Source organism: Poecilia latipinna, unplaced genomic scaffold, assembly GCF_001443285.1.
Source record: "Poecilia latipinna isolate Pla-1442-1.1 unplaced genomic scaffold, P_latipinna-1.0 Scaffold1628, whole genome shotgun sequence".
Taxonomy (NCBI): Eukaryota; Metazoa; Chordata; class Actinopteri; order Cyprinodontiformes; family Poeciliidae; genus Poecilia; species Poecilia latipinna.
In genome coordinates, this window is record NW_015114244.1 from 98,761 (window position 1) to 124,701 (window position 25,941).

A 25,941-nucleotide genomic window follows, 5' to 3' on the forward strand; every position below is an offset into this window, starting at 1 on the left:
ATCCGATCCGCTTGGCGTTCACATATGCATTCAAGTTCGCTTCTTTGGTTCTCATCAGAGTATGATCACAGATTCAAACGTCAACAAATGAACTGAACTTTCCAGTCAAATGAACTGGACTTCTAAAGCGAACCAAACAGGATCAGTGTGAATCCAAATCAAAGAAGGCTGGAGTCAATCCACTGGGTTTATCAAAACTGATTTTCAGTGTCTTTTTTCAGCTAAATTTGCATCAGATCAGTATAAAATGTACAATTTTCAAGTTATTTTCTATTGCCAAATAAAAACTTTAAACAGCCAGAAGAAAGTGGTTGGTTGTAAGTTTAATTTATCCTGATGCAGATTCAATAAGAGGATGTTTTCCATATGAGTGAAGTTGAGTTTGGGGAGATGGAACAGCATGTTAAAAACAATCCTCTTTAGAAATCAAAGTGAAAATAAATGTAAACATAGTTAAAGTCAGGTTGTATTTCCATTTAGATATAATTAAAACATCATATGAGCTACATATGCAGTCAATATTTCCTCGCGGCTCTTTTCTCATACTTGAAGAACTGACCGAGTCCATAATTAACCTTTTCTTTAACCCGAACCGAGACTTTGTCATCGCCCACTGTGAATGCACACCGGAGTTTAACACAACTATTTAAATAAAGCATAGATTAGAAACGGGAACAGGAGACTACCGGAGGGTCTAATGAACGTCCACACATCCAACATTTCTGCTGAAACATTAATTGCCTTTGCAGAGCGGCCCAGTTATTGATCCAAGTTTCTTTGTCAACTTTACCATCTCATTAGTCGTGTCCTCATTATTTCAACACTTCAAAATAATTTTATTCAAAATGGCCACATTTTTAATGCCGTTGGTGACCTTCGTGTAAAACCAGCAGTTTCCACCCAGCGCGTGAACCCATTAACCCCAATTAAATCTCCGTCCTTCATTTCCTGATGTCCCAGAGGCCCCGGCGGTGAAACACGTCCCCAGACAGACAATAGAAAGCCACAGTCACTAATCTGGCGCTGTGGCGGCGTTCCTGTCTAGTTCCTGTTGTAACTCTCACAGGAGGGAAGTGGAGGTCTGCTCCTGCAGCACAGGGCATTGTGGGATTTCCTCTATGAGTTCCTGTCCTGGACAATGGGTCGGCGCTGGACGCCAGCCACACATGTCCATACCGGTTTGATAATTCAGACTGAATCCAGTTGTTTTCTTGACCCAGAGGAGAAGCAAACACGCTTGTTTGGGCTTGTAAATTTAATTATGGGTAACGGAGTTCATGTAAATATCCAACGATTTGAGCAGCTGTGAATCAGGGGACTGAATCTGAATTAATTGTTTCTGCTTCCTGTAGTTTGAGCTTCATTTTCTTTTTAAAAACAGAAAAATCTGTATTTACGCCATGCTTAACTCACCTTGTTTAGCTTAAAAGCACAATGTGCTGGCACAGAAATACTGAAGCATGAACTTAAACAAGAGGAATTTAAAAAGCTAAACTAGAGACGAAATTAAATAAAATATATAAATAAAACAAAAGTTTAAGTTATCTCAAAAGTCTTGAGTTAACATAAGATTATGTTGATGTCCATAATTAACAGACATTTTAATTTTCACTGACTTGAACAAGAATACCCATCAAAATCAAGCCATGTTTGAACATGCAAGCAGTTAGCATCTTTAGCTTCCAACCTACTTTGTAGCATGGCTAAACAAGGGCTAGCTGCTACCTACAGAGTTGAACATAAGACCAAAACTGACTTTGTTGAACATCAAATCTCTTAATAATTTTTGCTGTTTCATTTATCCTCCATTATGACAAGAAAGAGCTGTTAGCCTGTGTAGCTGCTAGCCTGTGTTTACACACAGCTAATTACTGCTAACAGTGAAGAAAACATTTGGTTTAACGGAATAATTCACAAATTGGATATTATAGTTGGAGCTCAATCTGTTGACATTTCAAGGCAGGGCAAGAATGGTGATCTGAACAAGTCATAAATAAAAAAAAAAAAAAAGAAAGATATAACTATTAAGCTATATTTTATCATACATAACAGGCTAACTGCTAGCTAGACAAGCATAATACTTTTCTTATTTCATTCTGTGTTTCAACAAACATTCATTCCTCTCTGCATTTCCCACTGGCTCCAGCATTATGATCTATGTAGATGAGTTTGGATGAATAAACAGTAGTAGCCTTCAGTTTAGCATCACTATGAACAACGATAAATCAATTCCAATACCCAAATATACACCATTAGATTTTTATTCTCTTATCTAACAGATTTTCTGTATGTAAATCTATAAATATTTTAACTTTCACCTTTTCATTTCCTTAAAACAATTTGTAATTAATTGGAGTTGATTTTTTTGTAGTGTTTTCGTCGTGCAGCTGAATCGGACGGAGTCTGCATGTTTTCTCTGGTTCTCCCCAGGTACTCCGACTTCCTCCCACGTCCCAAATATATGCATGTTAGATTAATTAGTCTCTGAATTCGCCTGAGGCCTGAGTGTGTGGGTGTTAGCCCTGTGGTAGCCTGGAGAGCCGTACAGGGTGTACCCGGTGCGGACAGGCGGCCAGTCGCCACATAAACATAATGAATGGATGGATGGAGAGTTAAATGGAGATGCAGCCATGAGAATAACTAATCTAAGTGGACAGAAGAGCTCAAACTAGCACTGCAGATACTTTAGAATTAAAGTTTAATTACTGTATTTATTTACATTTCTAATATTGCTTATGATTTGTTTTGGTTTAAACATCTAAACTATAAAAAATATGAATTTCCTGCTGCAACTTTTTAACCAAACCACCTCTAAAATCATCTTTTTTAAAAAACGTAAAGTTGTCAGATTCAGTTTCTTAGCCTTCATCAGTGTTCAGATGAGTAAATGTTGCCACTTTAAGCTGTACACGAATGTTTTATAAATGTTTAAAGTCTACATTTAGTGGCTGCAGGCCGCTACATCAGATTTCAGCATGACGGCAGGAAACTGTGCAGCAGAAGCAGATGTAAATAATTAATTCATGTTGGCTTTTTTCCCCGTCTACCATCACTATAACGTGTGTAGAAGTGGTTCAAATGAGTGAGCAATATTCAGAGCAGATGTGAGTGAGTTCTCGGTGGCGCAGTGAAAGGCAAACAGAGGAGCAATGTTTTTCCGCTGGGAAATCAGAGGCTTTTATTTTGAGCTCAGACTCTGGAAGTGAGGATTAAAGTGACATAACCTCCAACTGCTTCCCTTAGAAAAAAAACATCATGTGCTAAAAAAGGGCACAAACAGTGTGTTCAACGCATGCAAAGCTTATTTATTTACTAACATGTTTTTATCTTTATAGTTCCAACTTAAAAACTGCATTTTGAAGCTACGACTGAAACGATTAATCGGATTAATTCAAATTCAAATATACTTTATTGATTCCACAGGGAAATTAAATGTCAGGTTAATAAAAGAGTTACTGGAGATGGTGATGGAAAGATTTTATAGTGGTCTGGATTTAAATTATAGATTAATTCAATTATAAATTAATCACGATTAATCTATTATTAAAATAATTGTCAACTAATTTAGTGATTGATTAATCGATAACTGGAGTATAAAGTCTCAAAAATATATAAATTTTGCATTTAAGATATGACAAAAAACCTTCTTTGTGGGTATATTCAACCCCGAACTCCTGAAGTAACAGTTTTAGCTTCATTTGCTTCAAATTCTGAAAAAATAAAGCAAACTGAGTTGATATCCAATAAATAATAATCAGATTATTCATACACTGCATTGATGTTGAATCAAGCAGAAAGGCTGAGTTTTCTCTTGAATGTTTTAGCTGCAAATGCATCTTTAGCTACAAATAACCAACGATTCACTAATTCAATGCTGTTGTTTCTGTATTTTTGGCAATAAAATGTGTATTTTCTTATTTAAAACATTAATTCAATTGTGTATTTTCACCTTTTAATACATTTCTAACATTGTATAGAAAGGTTTAAGTGGTTTAATGACAAAATGTACCAATTGTCTTTTTTTATTTGATTAATTGATTAATCGTCAGAATAGAATAATCAAATTAGTGGTTAGCTGCAGCTCTATTTGAGACGTCTGACCTGAATCCATTCCTTGATGGTGTCGTCTGACGGCGTCCAGCCGTTCTCCTGGTAGTTGAGCCGGGAGCGTTCAGGGGACCAGTTGGAGTTATACTGGGAGGACGCCCTGATCAGGTCTGAGGGGATTTCCCCGGACTCCATGCCCAGCGGCTCCATGCAGGCAAAATCTGAGAAACACAGAGGGAGAAGCAAGTAAACAAATAATTCAATTCATTTTTAACAAGAGAATAAAGTTTTTCTTGCCTATGATGTAACAACAGCATTCCTTTAGGGAACGATTTGTGCTACTTACTGCTCTGAGCATGTTGGTATTTCAGGAAAAGGCCTTTTTTGAGTCTGTGTATGGCAAGTAGCAATTAATTGATTACTAAGTTAGTAGGCAGTTATTTTAATAGTCGATTAATCACAATTAATCCGATTAATTGTTTCAGAGCTAATCAATAATAATTGTTATTCAGCAAATGGCCTTTTCTGAGTCTATATAGGGTAGTTAATGATTAATCATTACTAAATTATTGACAATTATTCAAAAATTGATTAATCATTCTTCATCGAGTGTTATAAATAATCTATTATTTGTTATTTCAGCAAATTACCTTTTATGAGACTGTATTAGCAATTAACCAATGACAAAATGATATTATTATATTGATTAATCACGATTAATCAATTATTTGTTTTTTCTACAAATGGCAGTTAACGATTAATCAAATACTACATTAGTTAACAATTACTTAAAAATTGATTAATCATGATTAATGTTGTTTCGGGAAATTACCTGTTGCTGCCAGTTAATCAGTTACTAAATTATTTGATGATTATTTCAATAGTCGATTAATCATGATTAATCGTTTCAGATGTAATGGTTTTAATACTTTAATGTGGCGATTTTGATGAGTTTCTGCATGTTTGTGACTTCTTTTTGGCTAACCTAACGCTAAGCTTAAGAGAAAGCACCTCGTTCAAAGATTTAAGCGAATCTTTGAATGAGACGCAGCATCTGAGTGTTTTTTTTATCACAGCAGGAGAGCCTTGGGAAGGAAAAGGGAGGAGGACGCAAAAGGAAGTGTGAGTGTTTCTGAGTGGGAGACACAAGGTCTGCAAGCCTGACACAAACACTTTGCATCAATTCCTGCATTTCACAAACAAAACGTGGGCAGAAGTTTGTCTCACCAAACTTGTTGTTTTGGTAAATTGATATTTATCCGTCCCTTCCCTCTCCAGCCGGGACGCCGACATCCCAGAACAAAGAAATAAATCCTGCAGTCGCTTCAAAGTCCTCCAGGAAAATCAGTTTTGTTTGACGTGAATGTTTCCCCAGAAACGTCGAACACCGTGGGACCCAGCATTCCTGAACCGGGTCAGCGACAACCAAAGGGTGAAAAACGCATTTATACCTCTACAGGAATCCCAGCTATGCAGAAAACCGGCTTCTTCTGTCAGGGACCAGGAAGAATAAAATCCCCAGGAAGCAACTTTAACAGAATCAGAGACTCCTGATAAAAGTCTGGTGTGAAATCGGCCAAACAGATTGCTCAGCAGCAGAAGATAAGAGCTGGAAATGGGTCAAAGCGATAAAAATACGAGCTATCTGCTCCAGGAAGAAACTCTGAATCGAAATAATAATCTAAAAGAATAAGAGGCGATTAAATTTAGATCTAACAACTGATACGTTTACAAACTGTGGCTAGAGATAAATCTAAAAGTTGCTTCATATGTTCTTTCTGTTGTCTGAAGACTGAAGATGTTTTTGTTGGTTTTCGTGATTTTTATTTTATTATCTTTTGTTTTTTCACTGTTATTCTCTCTGGTCAGGTAAAGTTTTCAGCTCAGTTGGTTGAAATTCTGACCAGTTTATCCTGATTTCTCACCAGTTCATTCGTGTTTCACCACCATTTAATCCAGCTGTGCTTTGTTTCCGTAAAACTACTTTGTTTTATCCTTGTTAAATACATATTTAATACTTATTTATTTACACATTTTCTGATCAGTAAATCTAGTTTATATCAATCTATCTAACTAAAGCTGATTCAGGGCCATAAATAATTCTTGAAACAATAAACTGAATCTAATCTGCTGGAATCTAATCCCTTTTATTAGTAATTAACAGAAACTGACTTGCAGTCATCATATAAAATACATTCAGTGACGTTTTTATTGAGATATAAATGTTATAATACTTTAAACAGAAGAAATATCTTTTGTTTTTATTCCATTAATGAGTTGCATGACTTATTAATGATTTAAATACTAGGTAACATCTCACTGCGTGCTCAGTCAGCGCTGCGAAATGTGTCAGCTTGCAGGAACAGAGGTGTTAAAGCAGTGAGTCAAAACAAATCACACATCCTTAATGCAACCATGCAGGCTCCACTGGCTCAAAGTGTTTATTTACCAAGAACAAATTGACTCTGACCTGCGCCAAATATTACTATAATGAGAACTAAAAAGTTCATATGACACACAGAAATTTAGATTTTAGAGATTGTTAAAAAATATTCAGTGATGTTTGAACAATGTTCAAGTGTAACCTGTTCTTTAGTTTCATATTTATGTTTAAATATTAGTTATTTGATTATTAAAATTATTAATTATTAATAATTATTATTATTTTGTAATGCACGACATACTGCGATAAACATCGGTTATGTCCGATAAATAAGACCGGGCTCATATTAACGACCGTTTATTTCTAGATAGATTATACAAATAGTCAGTTAGCCAGACATACAGATAGCTAGATAGACAAATAGACAGACAACATGCTAGATAGATAGCTAATTAGCTAGCAGGACAGGTAGCTATATTGCTAACTAGCTAGATAGGTGACAGTGACATAAATAGCTAAAATAGCTAGTCATACAGATAGTTAGCTAATTAGCTAGGTAGCTGGCTAGACAGACAAATGGACAGGAAGATTGCTAGATACCAAGCTAATTACCTAGCTAAACAAATAGCCAGATAGCTAGCTAGATAAATCGATCTATAACAATAATATTTAGTGATATTAGCCCAAATTTTTATATCTAAATTTAAGAGTTTTGTTTACATCTTTAAGATAAAAGCCCTTTCTAAAGTCCAGGATTACTGTTGTATTTAAGAAGCAATCTTTAACAACGTCCGTAGGAAGCGCTAGCGTCTCACCGTCGTCCTGGTGTCCAGCGGGAGGCTCCCTCTCTCGGATGGTGTAGTTGGCCGTGAAGCCCTCCTTGGCGATGGCGCTGTCGGTGGTGATGGTCATGGACAGGATGCCCGTGTGGGAGATGATCCGACCCGGCGACTTGTGGCCGCAGTACCTGCCGATGTGAGGACCCACTGAGGAAGAGGAAGAACGAGACAGTCAGCTTCATCAGCAGTTTCCATCTTATTCACGCCATCGTACATTTTCATAAGGCTGCAAACACGGCACCGACATTAGATCCATTCATAAGGGGGGAAGATTGGTCACAGATTAAATAGAAATAGGTTTCAAAACAGAAACTGTATTGTTTTGCTCCCTAATATCAACAATAAGATTTCTTTACATATATAAATGATGGTAAGGTCATTGATAAGTCTGTAGATTAAAATGCAGATAATAAGGTCAGAGTTATAACCCTAATATCTTGGTTAGCATGATGGCTTCAGTCAACATTTAAACCTATTTTTAAATATTCCTGTTCACATATGGTCGCCCAGAAGGGTCAACAAAACAAACGCTGGCCAGTTTAGCATGAATTCTGTTTAAACAAAACTTTTCCTTGTGGTTTCTTACTGTTGCTTTGTCTGTTTTGTTGTTTTTGTACCATCACTGTTGTTCCCTTGTGTATTTTTGTTGTTTTGTTATGGATTTCGTTGTTGTATTGTGACTTCTTGTCGTGGATTTTGCTGTTGCGTTGTGGTTTTTTTGTTGAGTTGTGGATTTCGTTGATCCATTTTGGCTTTGTGACGTTTTTGCTGTTGCATTGTGGTCTTTTTATTTTGCATTTGTTGACTCTTCTGGCCCACCGTACTAACCTCCCCGTTGAACATTTCCTACTGTTGATGTAGAAATTGTCTTTCTGATTAATTTATTTCAGCTTTACTTTGGTCTTTGCTCTATTTTCACTCTTTGATTACCTCATAATTTCTTATGTTTCTTCAAATTAAATATAGCTTTTGAAACTAATTAAAGAAAAAGCAATTTTAAGATTGCAAAGTAGCATTAATTTTGTTATAAATGATCAACTTTATGTTTCTACTCTGGAACTGTCTTGTTAAATGAACTGCAGCCATTTTTTTTTACATTTCTCTCCATATTGCAATTCTTTGACAAATGGTGAGCTGGTAATTAAGTGTCATTAATTATCTGGAAGCGTACCAAGTGAAAAATCAATACCTTTTTCATGAAGTAACAAATGCATTCAGTCCTTCTTATGAATACCAAAGTAAATTGGTGAAAGTAATTCTGCTGTGCACCAGGCGGATCATTTTAAACCGAGATAAACACAGAGAACTGATGTGAGCATTTGTTATTCAGGGAATTAACCCGTCGGGAAAATAAATATCTAAAAGAAATTTCTTCTTCTTTCATTAAAGGCACAGAGAGACATGCCGTTTCATATCTAATGACATTTAGAGTCCCCAGCTGGTCACACATTTTAGCTTTTTTCTTATCTCCAACTCGCAAAAATGAAGCTTGTGGTGCTGCCTGGTGGAGATACAGTATCTCCTCTTACATGATACAAAAATATATTCTTTTAATTCAGCTTAGAGGTAAAAAGCTAAGAAAAAGAGAGACATGAAGCACTCGCACAGGAATGCTGAGCTGCAGTAATCTGATGGATTACGTTTATCAGTTACAGTCTGAAGCAGGTAGTCGGCGATCTGTGACGGATTACGTTTGGAGCCATTTCATCCTTATCGCAGGACGTGTGAAATGGTTTTTACTCCAAAGCCGTCGGCTGATGAAATCACACCTAAAATAAGGAGGAGAAAAAAAAAAAATCCTACGGGCAACGTGGAGCCTCACGAAAACTGGATAGAAGAAGAAACTAAATCTGAGCGTTTTTTGTAATAGTAAGGGAGCGTAAAAACCTGATGATGAACTACAGTTCAAATAAACTGTATCTGTGTAGATATCTGTTTTATATTATTATATTTCTGAATGGAAAGCCAACGACAGAACAGCTGTCAGCCATTGTACAGATCAGAGCGTAAAACTAGCCAACCAAACTCTGAAATTTCACTTGGGTTGCTAGGTAACCCGGCTGGGCATGGCTGAGGTTGCTAGGTAACGGGGCTGGGCATGGCCGAGGTTGCTAGGTAACGGGGCTTAGCTTAGCTGGGGTTACTAGGTGACAATTTGTTGCATTTAGATTTGTTGATTTTGTGTGGATTTGCAGATTTGTGAAAAACTGGAGGGACTAACTGATGTAATTTGGAGTCTAAAGGGCCACATAAAAATCTACGGCGGGCCGGATTAGGCCCAGGGGCCTCGAGTTTGACACATCCTTTAAATCAAGGCTAGATCCATGTTTTTAGAGTTGCTTTTGATTCATAATAAATGGAGCATTAAGCCTTATTTAATGTGAATTTCACAAATTGTAATGATGTTTTATGTTTTCATGATGTAAAGCTCTTTGAACTGCCTCAGTGCTGAAATGTGCCACAGAAATAAACTTGACTGATCTAAAGAAAACCTGGGAAGCTGCAGATGTCTGTAAGTCTGATTAAGTTGACTGAATTTTAATTAAAGGGAGCAAGTTGAAAGGAAATGAGATCAATGCATGTCGGAGTGAACCCTCCTGCAGAGACGCTCCCTTATCTTCCCTGACAAACATGTTTGGCTCAATCAAACCCACAAACGCTCTTGAGCACAGATGCACCTGAGCGCGTGCCGACACACGCACCAACACGGACCGTTTGACAGGAAGAGTCCTGGCAGGCTGGCGCCGCTTTAAAGTGCGTGTCAGTTTCTGTGTACCTGAGCCAGTCCCTCAGGTTCCCGAGCCAGTTATCGGGGAGAAAAGGCTCTCTGGGCACCGCGGGCCAGGCGCCCGGCCCAGGTTTACAGCTCTGGCGATTATCGGCGCGCCGTACGGCTAATTAGGCAACAATGGAGGCAGAGACGAGCCGTCCAAGCTGGAGGAGAGGGAGTGTGAACAGGTTGCGTCTCCGTCATTCATGTGCCGGTTTTCCAAACGCGGTTGGTGAAGGAACAATGAGCGAACTGCGTGGGAGTCTCCCCTCCGCTGTCAGTGCATCCAGATGCCATTTGTGGAAAGAAGAATTGGTTTGGACTCAAACAGAACGATCATTACCTGCTGGATGATTCTGTTTATTACTCATTGTATCAGCTCCACTGAGTAGCAGCTCCTATTTAGGCCCATTTAATTAAACTTCAGTCCATTTGCCTTGAACAGGGCTGCCCAAACCTTTTGCCATTAGTGCCAAATATGTCCAATTGTCTTTATTTAACAAAGTCATGCAGAGGACTGCAAATAAACTACAAACTCAATATTTATTGAAAACATTGCTCAAAATTCATATTCAAAGTGAACTCATTAAAAAATAAATGTTCTCTCTTCAAATCGTAAAAATTTGCAGTTAAATTTATTGGGGAACTAGTTTAATTTTTACATTATCGCCATTAAATTTTGAGATCTTTGCATTAAATTCACATCAAAGGTGAACTAGTCTTTTCATGTTTCTTATTCAACATTTGAACATAAAACATGAAAAGCGAATTTTCGATTTTCGAAAATTCACTTTTCAAAAATAAAATTTTGGAAAAGAGAATTAGATCAATAATCTTGCAGTTCAAAATGAATAATGTCATCTAATGTATGTTTGTAGTTTAAACTCTCTGATTCTCATTAAGCGTGTGGTTCTGGTTCCTCACCGGCGGGGAAGCCGTCCCAAACCTCCAGCCAGTCGTAGCGGCAGACGGCGCCGGCCGGCGGCGTGGTGTCGGGCTCCATGTTGAAGCTGTAGAACTCCACCGTGATCTCCGCCATCTTGGGGGCAAATATCATGAAGGTGCACTCCAGGTTGTTGGGGTATTTCTCGGGAAAACCCGGCGTCTCGATGACGCCGCTGGGAGCCGTGAAGTTCCTGGAGCATTCTGGACCTGAAGGCGACAGACCTGGAGTCAGAACCAAAGCTGAAGCATTCAGAAGTAAAACCAGTTCAGTGGATTCGTGTTTCCAATTCACAATTTGAAAACTTTCATGAAAACTGCAGTATGCAACTTTTACAAAATATATATATATTTTTACATGTTTGTTGAATAAAATATGAAAAGTTAATCTGGGAAACTAGCTGGAAACTCACTAGAAACAACCAATCAGAGTACATCAGTACATCCCAGGTGCACAAAAGAGCGTAATCATAGATTCTTCCTCCCAGCAGCTGCTAAAACTCTTAAATAAAATATAATCATCATTGCTCTCAGCAAATTGCTTGTGTTTTCAGTTTTTACTCATTTGAAATAACATTTCTGCTGGTAAGGGACATTTCTGCCATTTCCACAGTTTTTGTTTTCACTTCTTGCATTAAGAAAATGCATATTTTGCACATTTCTTTGAACTGGAGTTCAATATTTTTGCCAACTTCACACATTTTCTGTAGAAATTTTGGCCCTGCTGAGCAGAATGTTATTCTTAATTTTATTTTTATGTGAAAGTATGTGCCTCGATTATAACATCTAAATTAGGAGTTGTTTCCTTGTCTTTCCCATTTTGAAGATGTTCAACAGAAATGAAAATGGTGATATCTCAACTAGACTCTGATCTTAATTTTATTTACTTAAAAAGCTGCTCTATTTCAGATTTTTTCCCCAAACCTAAATACATAAACACATGTATCAGAGGCTTCTTTTGTTTATTTATAATTGTTTTTATTTTCTGTGAAACATTTTGTTGCTGCAGTAAAACAGATTTTCTTAGATTTAATTAGACATTAGCTTGTGCCGAGTTCGGCTCGTATTTACTGGCGGTTTCAGGCAATTTGAAAGAGTCAACATGAAGCAATGAGACAAAAACTCGAAAACAGACAAACACACAGACACAGAAATCCATGTAATTATTTACTCACAAAATCCGTTTCACATGTTGTTTTCTACCAGGACAAACAATTAGATTATATTCTTAGCATCAGATTTCTGTCAGGAATCCAGTATTCTGCGTTTCTTTTTGGTTTTATTACATTATTCTGCAAAAACACAGAATCTTATAACCAGAATTTAATTATTTAATTATTAAACAGAATGGAAAATACTTTATTGAAATTACTTATTTGCAGACAAGCATCCAAAGTGTTAAATATTAGTAAATACAAACATAACCATAAGCAATATAAACCTTATTTAAAAATATATACATAGGTGTGGTGCTTTAAGTAATTTAAATATGACTAAATGTAAAATAAATATATGAAATAAATACATTTATAAGAATGCGCATGGAAATTTTATTAATCTATTAAAAAAATCAATAAATGCTTTATTTGTTAACAGAAATATTAGAAATAAGACAGAAAAACATTCAAAATTGTTTTGTTATCTACTGAGAGAAATGATTGGTTAAATACCTGTAAATATCAGCAACATGTAAACTTTGGTTTTCTAAATCTTGTAAATTTTTAACCGTTTTCAGTGAATATTGTTCATTTCTCTCCACGGAAAAGCCAAATCTCAATATATATCACATTTATTCTTTAAAAAAATAACACTAAAGATTCAGATTTTGTTGAAGAACGCCTTTTTTCTATCTGATTCTGTTTTAAAACACAAGTTTTTGCTTGAAAGTCGTGGTTTTATTCCTCCAAACTAACAACCTCCTTCCTGTTGGCCAGGTCTGGATATTTAACAGTTTTCCCAACAGATCTGCGGCTCGCCCAAATGACTTTCAGTAAATCTGCAGACGGGCAGCTGTGTTTTATCACCGCGTGTCCATTCACGCTTTTATTCAACTCTCTGAAGAAAAAGAAATGGTTCAGAGTCGTTTCATGGCTGTTTTTAGCTTGGCTGGCCACTAAAATAGCTCCTGTTTGTTCTGTGATACACAAAGAGTCACGAAGACATTTAAAATTCATTAAAGCTACAAATTTAAGTCACTAGATGATAGAAAAGACAAACAGAAACATGTAAAACATGTAAGACATGGAGGATAATCAAAGTAAGAAAGGTCTGCTTTTGATTTCACCCAGAGAAGAAGGATCACTCATCTGCCCTCAGATGTCTGGAAAGTATCTTTAGCTTGATCTGTTAAAATTTTCAAAAACTCTGAACTTTGAAAGGAATAAACTGAGAATCAAAGAAAAGAAACCCGAAAGGTGCAGAACAGAGACTCTTTGTTCTGTTACATGTTTAAAAACAGGTAAAAATAAATCAGCTCCTGCAGAGAAACTGATTTTTATCTGCTAAATTCTCCACCAAACAGTTCGAGAAACTAAATTTATCTTATATTTAGAAAAACTCGTGAATCAGAAAGTCAACATGAAGAGTCAGATCAGGTCATATTGCAGAGATGCTGCAGGATTATATGATTCAATAGATCCTAGACTAGGGGTGTTCAAAGTGCGGCCCGTGGGCCATTTGTGGCCCGTGGACTGATTTTATGTGGCCCCCCACTGTCATTCACAAATTACTTATGGAGGAAATTGTAAAGTAGGACACAAATTATTCGTCTTTTTATTTTTTTTACTGAAAATTTCAATAAATTTTCTCTGGAGTCTCTGGACTTTTACTTTCAGCATTCAGTATTCAACTGCTAACAATCCTGTGTTTATACAAATTAGCTGTTTTGATCATAAACTCACATCATGAAATAACATCATGCAAACAGAGGCAGCTGCCATCTTTCTTTTTTTTTTTCCTAGAAGCCTGCGTCGCCTCTCATCCGTCATCGGCCGGCGGCTCGCACCTCAGCGTGAGCGATGTCACGACGGAGAGCGATGTTGGGGAAACGGCGTCGACACGAGGCGCGTTTGAGGGCGAAGCATCGCTCCGAGGCAGAGGCTGCGCGTGTGAAAGTTACCGTGTTGGAGGAGGAAGAGGAGCGTTTCTCATGTTGGCGGGTCCAGATGTGACACGAAGCGAGACGCACGCACACGCACACGCACACGCACACACACACACACACACACGCACGCACGCACACACACACAGCTGAGGACCCCTTGCTGTTGACACAGGTGGCGTCATTAAGGGGTGACATGATAAATGATGAGGAGGGACGGGAGGTGAAGCATGTTTCGATTCGGAGAGAGAGTCTGAGAAACACGCAGCTGGGGCCGAGAAAGGAGGGAAAATCAGAGCAGATTTGCCAATACAAATGTTTTAAAAGATCAATTTTACACAAAAAGCAAAGAAATGTTATATAAGAATTTAAAGCTTTTAAAAACAGTAGCTTTTAAAAACTCTCATGTAATTTTCCAGCAACTTATAGCAGCTTGTTTTAAGTAAATAATTCATTAATATTGGTGAGAAAGTACTAGGTCCACTTATTTTGCAATCAACTGGCACTGCACCGTTGCCTAGCAACGCAAGCCAAACCCAGGCCGTTACCTAGCAACCAAGTTCTAGTTCCGCTGGCAGACGAACACGGAAAATGTCTTGTTATAACTGAAATAATCTGCCAGCAGAACTAGTACTTTTCAATCAGTATTAATTAATTATTGACTTAAAACAGGCTCTTATATGTTGCTGATAAACTACTTGTAAGTTGGTTCTGTCGTATTCCAAGTGTACCTAGCAGTGACGTGCGGTGAGGTTCACTGCTGGTGAGGCACTGACTTATGACTTAGACACCATGCATATTATTGTACGGAAATTTCGCGCAAGCATACAACGCTGGAGGGCAAAAAGACTAATCATTTACATGTCATCCATAGCTGCGTTAACTCAGTGAAACTTAGAAATGTAGATATTGATTTCGTGCTATGATCCACAGCAAAGTTATCTGTATTCGTTAAGCTACGCAGATTCGTTGCCATAGCAACTGACAACAATGCCACTTCATGTTTTAGGATTTAACACCATAAAACATTCAAAAATTTTGCACACAGAACAGAACATTCAGTCTGTTGTTGTAGTACGTTTTAGGCTTAATGTTTAATTAATAAATAATTGCTGTGGTAGATTAGCTGCCGCTTCTACTTTACTGAATTATTTAGACATACAAACTGCCCACAAAACGCATATTTCATAAAAAAAAACATCTTATTGCTGTCTTACCTTTATGTATCAATGAAATCCATGCACCGCTAATTCTGCACAAAAATATCCGTTCATTCAAAGCCAGTTCTATCATCGGCATGTCTTTTCTACTCCGTTTGAGAATCGTCAAACTTTCGAAGCAAAACTTTCAGCTCTGGTGTTGGTCTTCCTTTAGTTATTATCTCCTGCTTCAAATGAAAATCCACTTTAGAAAACTGTTTAAGTGTAGAAATGTAGTCTTTCATGTTGACGTCGGAATAGAGGAGAAAACAAATATATCGCTGTACTTTACTTATTTACTGTGTATGGCTAGCTCCATGGCTAGCTCACTGTGTCTTACTCTGCAGTTGTGCAGTCACAATGTCTGGGATAATGAGCGCCCCCTGCCATGAGGCAAGAGAACTGCCTGCCTCCCCTGGAGTCTGTTTTCTGCCGTTTCTGATCGCTCCTCCGCACACAAAACACGATACACACAGCTGGTGACAAAAAAAACAAAAAAAAAACACTGTACATTATATACATAAGCTAAATTATGGAAAATCAGTCCAAATATTAAATGTTTTTTAGCCATTTTATTACCGGCGTACAGACAGGAAGAACATGATGTCATAGAACGGCAGCCAGTGCAGTTAGTGAGAGGTTGCGCAATCCCAGGTGAGGCTCAGCTCGCTGCTGCCTCACCGGCTTCGCTTCTGAGCATTTTAATGGGAAAATGCGAAAATCCAGCGATTTTTAAGAAAAAATCATCAGAATTGGTTAAGCTAAGTAAAAAATAGATACTTTATAGTACAAACCACAGGGTGAAAATAGCAATATAAATGGTTTTATTATTATTTTTCCATGATGACCTGCCTCCCCTGACCGCATGTCACTGGTACTGAGATATCTGAACTAGAAACCAGACCAGACATACGCGGTAAGATTATGTGTTTTTACAGTGAAGACCGCGTTAAAGCCACAGTATGTAAGCTTTACAGAACTTGCAACTTTTAAACAAAATACAGATGCTTATATAATATTAATAAATTATCAGATCATATATTGTGACTTTATCACCAGATAATAAAAATGTTCATCACCATCTTTTATTTTGATTATAAGAAAATATGTAATATTTTATATTAATCACATCAAATTGTATTTATTCTCACGGTTCTTGTGGCGTTTTGCAGCTGTGTATTCATTGAAAATGGTCTCAAAGCAACAATATTATTGTTTATCTCTATTTACCACGCAACACATGTTGTTATCGTGACAGGTCCAGACGACGCCATTCAATCAGCAACGGCTTTAAAATAATCTCTCAAAAAACACAGACATGTGTTTTTGGTTAAAAACCAACATCAAATGTAGAGCTGGGACCAATATAGTCCCAGTACGATGGGGAAAAATGTCCCACTTGGCTATCATTTATAAATGAAATCTTCGCTGTGGTCAGAAGGAAGGGTGGAGCGACGCAACCCAGTGGTGCCGCGAAGCGCTCATTACCGCCGGCATCTTCAGGCGCAGCGGAGCGTGTCGTCTGGACGAGCGTCGCAGCGCCTCAGGCTGCGCTCAGGAGTTTCCATGTCGTAATAACAGGAGGGAGGTGAGGGCTGAAGCCACAAGCTAATGCACAGAAATGCAGAGAGGAAGGTGGGGACAGATTGCAACACGATTCACTTCTGCTTCTGGTTCTTAGAAACCGGAGATAAATCAGGAAGAAACGGTTTTCTGCATCCACAACTATCCGAGCAACTTCCTCCTGCTGCGGTTTGCTTTTTCTGATGGTGAAGCAACGCCACCATCCCAGTATGAACTCTGAAAAACCAGCTCAGCACGGCCGCAATGACTTCATTATGAAGGATTATTAAACAAACTGAAGTATTTTCATCTCCTCAATGCAAAAAAGCAACAAATAAATGAATAAATACTGCAAGCTTCCTAAAATAATGACCAACTCATTTATTGCCAAAGGTTATTCTTTTTTTTCTTTTGTCTAAAACATCTTTTGGTTAAAAAAAGACTTAAAATAAATATTTATAGATTTTAGCTGGAGTAAATCTTTTATGAATGCATTTCACAATAAAAGTGCTCTAATTTGTTACTTACGTTACATATTTTTTCTGGACAAATAATTCAAAATCTGGACTTGATTTACTGAATTAAAATGGAAGAATTTCCCTGAAATCCATTAAACTGACTGCTAATTTCACTAATTTATATTTATATTTAGTGATGGACAATTCAGCAAATGTACTATAACCCTAACTTTTAGCTTAGCACTTTGAAAACTTTTAATTTAACTTCCCCTAAATTAAGTTTTTCAGATCAATAATAAAACACTAATTTACTTTATTCAACTTCTAGGGTTAAAATCTGAATGAACTGCAAAAATAGATTCTTTAGAAACATTTGTTCTTCCTATAACTGAATAAAATTACACAACTGAATCTAAAAGTAGAAAAAAGTGGAATAAATATGATTTGTATTAAATTGGAAAATAATTTTGGGCTCCTAATTTAAATATTTTGGATTCCACATTAATTACCCTGAAATAAAACTAATTTGTTATGAAACTAATTAGATGCTTTGGATCCATTTACACAAGAAATACTTCATTTGGTTCTCAGTATAATGAGTTGGATTTAAACTATAATATGTTGGACTGAATTAAAATAATTTGGACTGAATTTGACACTTTAAAGGTTTGAATCTGAATAAAGGAGGTGAAACTGATATATTTCACCTTTATTTTGACTTTTATAATTAGATTTCAGTCAGAATTTTGCATTATTTGACTAACTAGCTTTAAAAAAGGACAACTTTTTGAATTCAATTGGATTGAAAATTTTGATTTTGAAACAGTTAAATTTACTAAAACTGCTAATGCTTTGGTTGCATATAAGAACTATATAAATATATATATATATATTTTGTTTTAAACATCCAAAACCAAACAAATTTTAGTCAGAAACAAATCAAATTACCAAAATGAAACAGGAACTCGGCCAAAATATGTCTCCATATGTAGGTTAAACAGGCATAAATGAACTAAATTCATGTTTTTTCAGTAATGTTTTGATGGGTCCAAGTGGCACCACTGGGTTTGCTGTTAAGAATAATATCCCAGATCAAAAGACAAATCAGACCGAGAGTCACAAAGCCACAGAGAGAGAAAGCTGGCGGCTGAATTTAAAGCCTATTTCTAAGCAGAGCAGCGGCTCCATTTAGCAGCCGGTTACAGTTTGCTGCTCCGGCTGTAATGGATTTTAAATGTGGCGAGAAGAAAAGGCAGCAGCATGGCAGGGGGATTACCTGAGTGAGAACAAGTGCTGTTTTTAACTTGTTAGGAGGTGGAGGACCCATATTGAGGCCAACACACACACACTTCTGTCCCAGTTTCAGAGCCTATTCTCGATGCCACAGCATCCGTCTCATCTGCAGGTCACCCCTGCTGCCTCCAAGGACAAACAGCCCATTAGCTAAATGAGCCCGAGGTCCCACACACCTGTCTGTTACTCAGACACAAAGGGACACAGAAAGGCCGACAAACAGAAACAAAAGCACCAGGCGGGAAACAGAGCTGGATACTCTGCGTTCAGGGGGTGCTGGCATAAATAAATCCTACAGATGGACAATAAATCAATAACAATATGTATCGCGACAGACATAAATGACACATCTGATAGAAAATTCAATATTCAATGTAGAGAACCTTCACTGAGCCGCAGTGAATTCTGGGAGATGTAGGCAGAAGAAAGGCTTTAGCCGCTCAATCTCTTAGCAGTGGGCTAAACTAGGTTGGTAGCATCAACTAACTCACTCACTCTTTGGTTACCTAGCAACAACCTAGTTTCAAGTTCCGCCCCAACTTTGGTTGCCTAGCAACAACCTGTTGAGTAACTGGCGCTGCAGCAGTTTAAGGTTTCCCCACCGTGCCTCATAACTGCTTAAAAACAACAGTGAGGAGTGAAAACTGTGGATAAATCAGAAAATGTCAAGCCACCAGTTTGGCAGGATTTCAATAAACTAATCAATATTTATCAATATCGACTGCTATGAAACGCTTTTATTGCGATACGTTCAGTCCTAATCATTATAAGTGTTCGGTTTCTCAAAACTGGTTTGTTTATTCTTCAAATACATTTCGTCTCTCATACAAGTTATTTTCTCCTCACTTTTATTGCTCCATAAGTTAAGTTACGTTGCGGTTTTCAGTTGGTGGTTACCATAGCGACCAGTATGTATCAGGGCCACACTGCAAAAACACAAAATCCTACCAAATATTTTTAGTTCTAGTTTCTAGTGGAAATACACTTGAAATAAGAAAAAAATAACTTGCAAGTAACTTTCCAGCCAAATATAGGAGCTTGTTTCAAAACAGTTAATATTTTTTGGTGTCTGGAAAATGAGCCGTTTTAAAAACTTTCCAAGTGTAACGTCGCAACCCCAGTCAAGCAGAGCCTGTTGCCTAGCAAACCAAGCAGAGCTCCAACATGTTTGGTCAGCTGGTTTTACCGCTGCGCTGTATAATGGCTGCTGGAAGAGACAAATGTTTCGTTTTTTAATTACCATCCAGAAACCACTTGCTGCATTCTTGTTCATTGTGAAGGAGGCTCTATTAATGCTTTTCAAAGATGTACAGTTGTATAATTGTGCATCTGTTTGCAGAAAGTTTCACGTGTGAGTGTAAAGGTTGAGTTGGGTTTGTGGCCAGCAGCAGCTTCTTTGGGTTTAAAGTGACAGATGCCCTAAAACAGCTCATTCTGAACTGAGCAGACTGAAATCTCATTATCTGGGAATGATTTTGTGCAAAACAAAAAATGTAATGACCTGTTCAGGGAAGCCTAATAGGTCACCTTTATAAGTTATTAGTATGTCTCTAATTCAGGCATCAAATATCTAAATTTGTCTCCAGTCGTTGATTGAAGCTAATGCTAACAGGCCTTGCATATGAACGCTTCCTTACAAATCTGCCTTTGCAGAACTGTAACCCAGACTTTCTAATGTCATCCTGACCTCCATCAGTCCAAACTGTGCTGTGCAGAAATTTGTTTTCAGTTCACAGAACAGTAAAGCATAATGAGCCGCGACTCCCAAAATACCCTCACAGGAACAGAGGAGGACCTGCCTATCTGTTTATCACAGCAATCTGTAACCTGCGTTCGCAGGGGATTGTTATTTGTGGGAGACACATGAACGCTTGTTGCTCTCTGGGGAGCTAACATTATTAAAATGAGGAGGACTCTCATGCAAGTTTTCATCTGATTTATGTCCAGCCTCCCCATCGGAGTGAAAAAATTAAGTGGCCACAGGAGATTCTCTGTTAGCGGAGGCTCAAATAAAGCCAGGAGGGAAGAGGAAATACAAATGTAGGACAGAGGATCGTGGTTCCTCCCAGTGCTGGAAGTGTTTATGTAGGTCTATCCTGATGCGTCCCGGTCCACCGGGACGTCGGCTGTTTAGCTGGCGGTACAGAGGTCAGTGTACCAGAGGCTCCAAGGACGTCAAACACAAGGATATTTATAAACCACGCTTTCTCACATTGGTAAAAACAGAACCAGAAGTTCCCCATTTCAAATGGCAACTGATATCGGCTTTGCTGCTTTAGAGATCATTAACGTCTAATCATCTTCAAAAAATCTCCCTTAGTTTGATAAAATAGAGTTAATAATCAGTTTAAATCAACAGTTTTCTGTCCAGCAGATGGAAACACACTAATTCATTCATTCATTTCAAAGTTATCCTGATAATTGGATGGAAACTGTGGAGTAAAGGTGAGCCATTCACACCAAACAACACTGTAGTCATGTTTAAGACAAGTTAAAACATGGCGGTCTCAAAACCACTGGGACTGGTGGATTAAACCTTCAACTTCCTGTCAGATTGACAGCTGGGCCAAACGAGAGCACTGGTTGACGTTTCAGCAGTTCACTGATCACGAACATGGATCCAAACATTGGAAAAAGCAGCCACTTCCCAAAGTCCAGACCTCAGCACTGGTGAAAATGTGATTATTATGCTGAAACACTGGATCTGTACCAGGAAACCATCAAGATTCATGCCAGAAGCTTGGAAATGACAAACAAAACATCTATGATTGAGGTACGACTTGCCAAGTGACACTTAACCCAATATTTGAGTCTGTTTGTATAGGTTTATGATAAACAACAGTGAATAAATTACATAGAGAGGGAAAGGGTCTCGTTTCAGTTGGGGGATTTAATCTAGATGTGAACAAAAGCAATATTTTGAGCTGCTTTTATCCATCATGAGAATGTTTTCATTTCAATCACGGTCTGGATGGGACGCTATAGTCTGAGCTGTCACTGACATAAAGCTGTGAATAGTAAATAATGCAGTCTGAATGAAGGCTTGGGCGAACAATAAAGCAAAGGGAACCAATGTTTTACAGATGAAGCTACAACTGATGCCAGTAAAAATGCATCTGAGACCTAATATTGGAAAATTAGAGCATCTTACTGAAAGATATTCACAGAAATCACTGAAATCAAAACTTTGAGACACAAATAGGGGTATTTCTTTTCCATCTGGCCTTTTTGCTGCTGTATTTATCTAAATATAAGTGTTAGAAATTACAACTAAAACTTAAAATTCACAACAAAAAATAGGAAATGTTTTGTGTTAATTATCTTCTGCTGCCTTTAGGAGAGATTGCCACTGTTTTAAGGTTATTTATCTACATAACAGGAATCCAAAGGTGACATAATAAAAACTAAGCTACCTGTCTTGAAGACCTCGTATCGAACTGAGAATCCCGCTCCGTGGGTTTCATAGTCGGAGACGAACTTGATGAGGAGCTGGTCGCCGCTGGAGATGATCGGCGACGGCGCGATTTTCCCGCAAAACTTCCCCACCATGGACGAAGACTCGTCTGCGCCGCCGTTATAGACTTCCAGATAGTCATACCTATAGGGGGAAAAAAGATATTTCAATTAAAATACAGACATGATACGAAACATTTCACACCTCCAGAAGAACACAGACATCGATCAATACTGATCAGGTTTTCAAAATATGTTGAAGACACATTTTAACATAAAGACTTGGACAAAATGGCTGAAAAATATATAATAATAAAAGGATTTCATATCAGTTGGTATCGACAGATATTCATTGCTTTTTGTCTTAAATAACTGAAATAATTCTTGTTTTATCCACAGTTTTCACTTCAGGCTGCTGTTTTTTTAAGCAGCTTTGAGGCCCGGTGGAAAAACATAAAACTGCTGCTCCGGAACTTTCCCAACAAGTCGTTGCTAGGTAACCAGCAGTTACTCAGCAGGCTGTTGCTAGGTAACCAGAGACCGAGTGAGTTAATGCCACCAGCTTAGCTTAAAAGCTGTGAGAGGTTGAGCGGCTAGTGTCTGTCACGATACATACTGGTATTTATTTATTGTCCAGCTCTGCACCAATGGTAAAAAAAAGAAAACCGTGTCTTCCCTTGTAAAATAAAAACTTAAAACTATCATTAAGCAAAGTAGTTTCTTTTATATATCCACCCCGTTCACAGATAAAAGAAAAACAATTGGCTGTGTGTGTGTATGTCTCTGCTCCACATACACCGATAAGAAAATATCAGCTCTTGTTCAAGTGAGTAAATGAAAAGCATATTAGAAAGATAACAGTATAAACAGAGTTGGAGGGGATGAGAGAGAGAACATGAAGTTTCTCTTTCTCAAAGCGAGGAAGGAAGAACAAGGCAGCGATATCAGCAATGTGAAGAAAATTATCCCCACCTTGAAGTTTTATCTGTCTTTGCTGTCTGTGAGTGGACCTACCACCACCTTTACCAACAATGCCGTTTCTTTTTCAGCATGTATCTCACGTTTAAAGGAAATTCAACGCAATACCTGGACATAAGCTAATATTATAGCCTTATTTGTTGTCGTTGTAAATGTTGTAAATGTGTTTTTACAAGATTTAATCACCTAAAATATGATTTTAAAACCTCAAAGAAATGTCAGAATATATATCCCAAAAGTAAATACTAGAAAAATGCAGGGACTGTATGTTTGGTAGCCATGGGCTTTGAAAGATGTTTCTTAAAATAAAAAGTTAAAAGTATTGTCAAGTTTCTTGATCTCTGAAAAATTTCTGATAAAAATTAACTAAAGCAGTATCAGTTTTCAGTTCAAGAGGAAAACTTTCACAAAAGGCTAACCACTATCATGGTAAAAGCTAACACCGGTCAAGCTAACAGCTAGTTCTTATTAATCAGTGTAACCAGGTAACCACTACTGAAAGTCAAGGTAATTGCCAATTAATCAAACTAAGAGCAATAAGAGTGAGGCTAACAGCTAATCAGAGCTAAAGAAAAAACTGCTATTGATGCTAACAGCTGATCGGAATTAAAATGACAGCTAATCACAATAAAGCTAAAAACTAATTCGACAATTAATGTCACACTCAGCTTTTCAGCATAAAGTTATCAGTTATTCAGCTTCAAGCTAAGTCCATCTTACTTAAGCTAAATGCTAAACAAGCTAGGTAGCAATTAACTAACAATTAATCATAGTCAGTCCAGCTTTTAATCAAGCAAATCTCTAGGTAGAAAATACTAGCAGCTACCTAGTCAAGCTAGCATCTAATCAGTATTGAGGTAACAGTTTATCATCACTAAGCTAACCACTGCTTGGCTGGATAGCATCCAATCATAGTTAAGACAACAGTTATTGGTTTGTAGCTAAAGAACAACAAACATCAGAAGTAGTGTTGATCCCTCTGGTACCTGTAACACATATTAGATGCATTTTGCTAAAACAGAGGGAAGCTAAACGCTAATTCTAGCCACACTAATCAGAATCAGCTAAAAGTCCATCAAGGTAAAGCAAAGAGCTTACCATACTTAGCTAATTAGAGTCATGCTAACAGCCATAATTAAAGTAATTGTAAATGACAGTCAAGCTAACAGGTAGACATAATAAAGTTCATAGCTAATAATCCCAAAGCTAATGGCTAATTAGTGTCAGGCTGAAAAGAAAACACATTAGGAGCAACGTGATGTCCAGCGGCATCTGTGACCCAGACTGGCTGCATTACGCTAAAGTGGTACCAATAACTGGATTCCAGATGATCAGATAATGTTATCAAACTGCTAAAAAAACAGAAAAAAAATCAAGATTACCATTGATAAAGCTATAAATCCATAAAGTAACAACAGACCAGAATATATCCAGTGAACACTCTGACATTTTACCTCAGATTACTGAATAAATTATTAATTTCCATGAGTTTAAATCATAATCTCTGTCTAAATATAATTCCTTCAAGATTGGAGGAAAGGCTGATCCCAAAGCTGCATATGTAGTAACGTAAAACAAAAATGTTGACTGTTTAAAGAAAAATATTTAAAACCAATAAAACTGTCAGAATGATTTCCTTCAACATTAATTATACAAACATATTAACAGACAACAGACATAATAACAAGGTTTGCTGATATTGATCTCCATGTTACATTAGAGCTACAAATTGTAAATAATAATAAAGGTGAAATTCTTCAAAATGGTACAAAACAAACCAAGAGTTCACTGATTTATTAAAAAAAAAGCAGAAATAAAAGCTGAAATGTGTAACAGCAGAAGCTGCTTCAGAACTAAGACTTCACGCTTTGCTGAGAATCCACGGCAGCTTTGGGATCAGCCTTTTAAGACCGAGTTTGACCTTTAACCTCTTCGACAAGAAGCAGGGTAGAATATCAAAATATTTCCTCAGCTTGAAGGTCTCAGGCTTTTGGGTAAAAGTCTGGAGAATTAAAGGAATCTATGACTAATGAGACCAATTTATGAGGAAACACCAAATCTGGAACCAGTCAATTTATTATTTTTATGTTACACAAAAACTTGAGCTACTCTCAGAAAAAACATATTCTTCATTTTATACCAAAATGGTGTGAAAAGAGCAAGTATTTTCTTTCCAATTCCACTAGAAAAACATTAGCTAGTTGTGGTAAAAAAAAAAAAAAAAAACATGTGACATGGGTCTAACAGTGTATGTATACTGGGATCACAGTTTACAGTTAGTTTTTATTTGTTTTGTTTTTATTTATCTATTTTTATTTAATTGGAAGTATCAACTCACCATCTGAGAAGGAGATTTTTTATGCTCTAAAACCAAATAATTCTGTCAGCTTCGCTTTCAGTTTCTAGCATTGTGCATTCTGAGGTGAGTAAAACGGTTACTTCAGTGTTTTTCGAGGTACTGGAGGGGAGTTTTAATCTTAAATTTTTCATTATAACCTTTGTTTTCTGTTATTAAATCTTTTTTATGTAATTTCTGGGTTCCTCAGGCAGGAAACTGGAAAATTTCTGACAAGAAAAAGACCAAAGGAAACAAACACTGCTTGGTTATTATAAAATATTTAATATAGTCTTATAATCAAAAGGGGGCATTGTGCTGAAAAATATTATCTGGTAATAAACTCATAACATGTGCTCTGATAATAAACTTTTCTGCCACAGAACTCATGGTCATCTAAAATCAGATGGAAAAATAATGCAGCATTTATGCTGAATTAATGCAATAATTATTAACTAGCAAATACAAGACTTCATAATTAATTATTTGTGTTTTATTATTCATTTATTTTGGATATTTAAAATGTCTTCCAGGTTCAGTGTTAAATATTCATTAGAATTTAAACTTTATTAATCTATAAG

General features: G+C 37.1%; 1 protein-coding gene across 1 annotated transcript in view; it reads right to left on the bottom strand.

Annotated features, from left to right (window-relative positions):
- Positions 1-25,941, bottom strand: part of LOC106964137 (neuropilin-1a-like) — an 89,958-nt gene that overhangs the window by 23,066 nt on the left and 40,951 nt on the right. Inside the window, exons 3-6 of the mRNA XM_015059431.1 lie at positions 22,008-22,192; positions 10,964-11,191; positions 7,246-7,416; positions 4,102-4,268 (exon numbers count right to left, since the gene is read on the bottom strand). Coding sequence (XP_014914917.1) covers positions 4,102-4,268; positions 7,246-7,416; positions 10,964-11,191; positions 22,008-22,192 — 751 coding nt within the window. The remainder of the gene's footprint in view (positions 1-4,101; positions 4,269-7,245; positions 7,417-10,963; positions 11,192-22,007; positions 22,193-25,941) is intronic.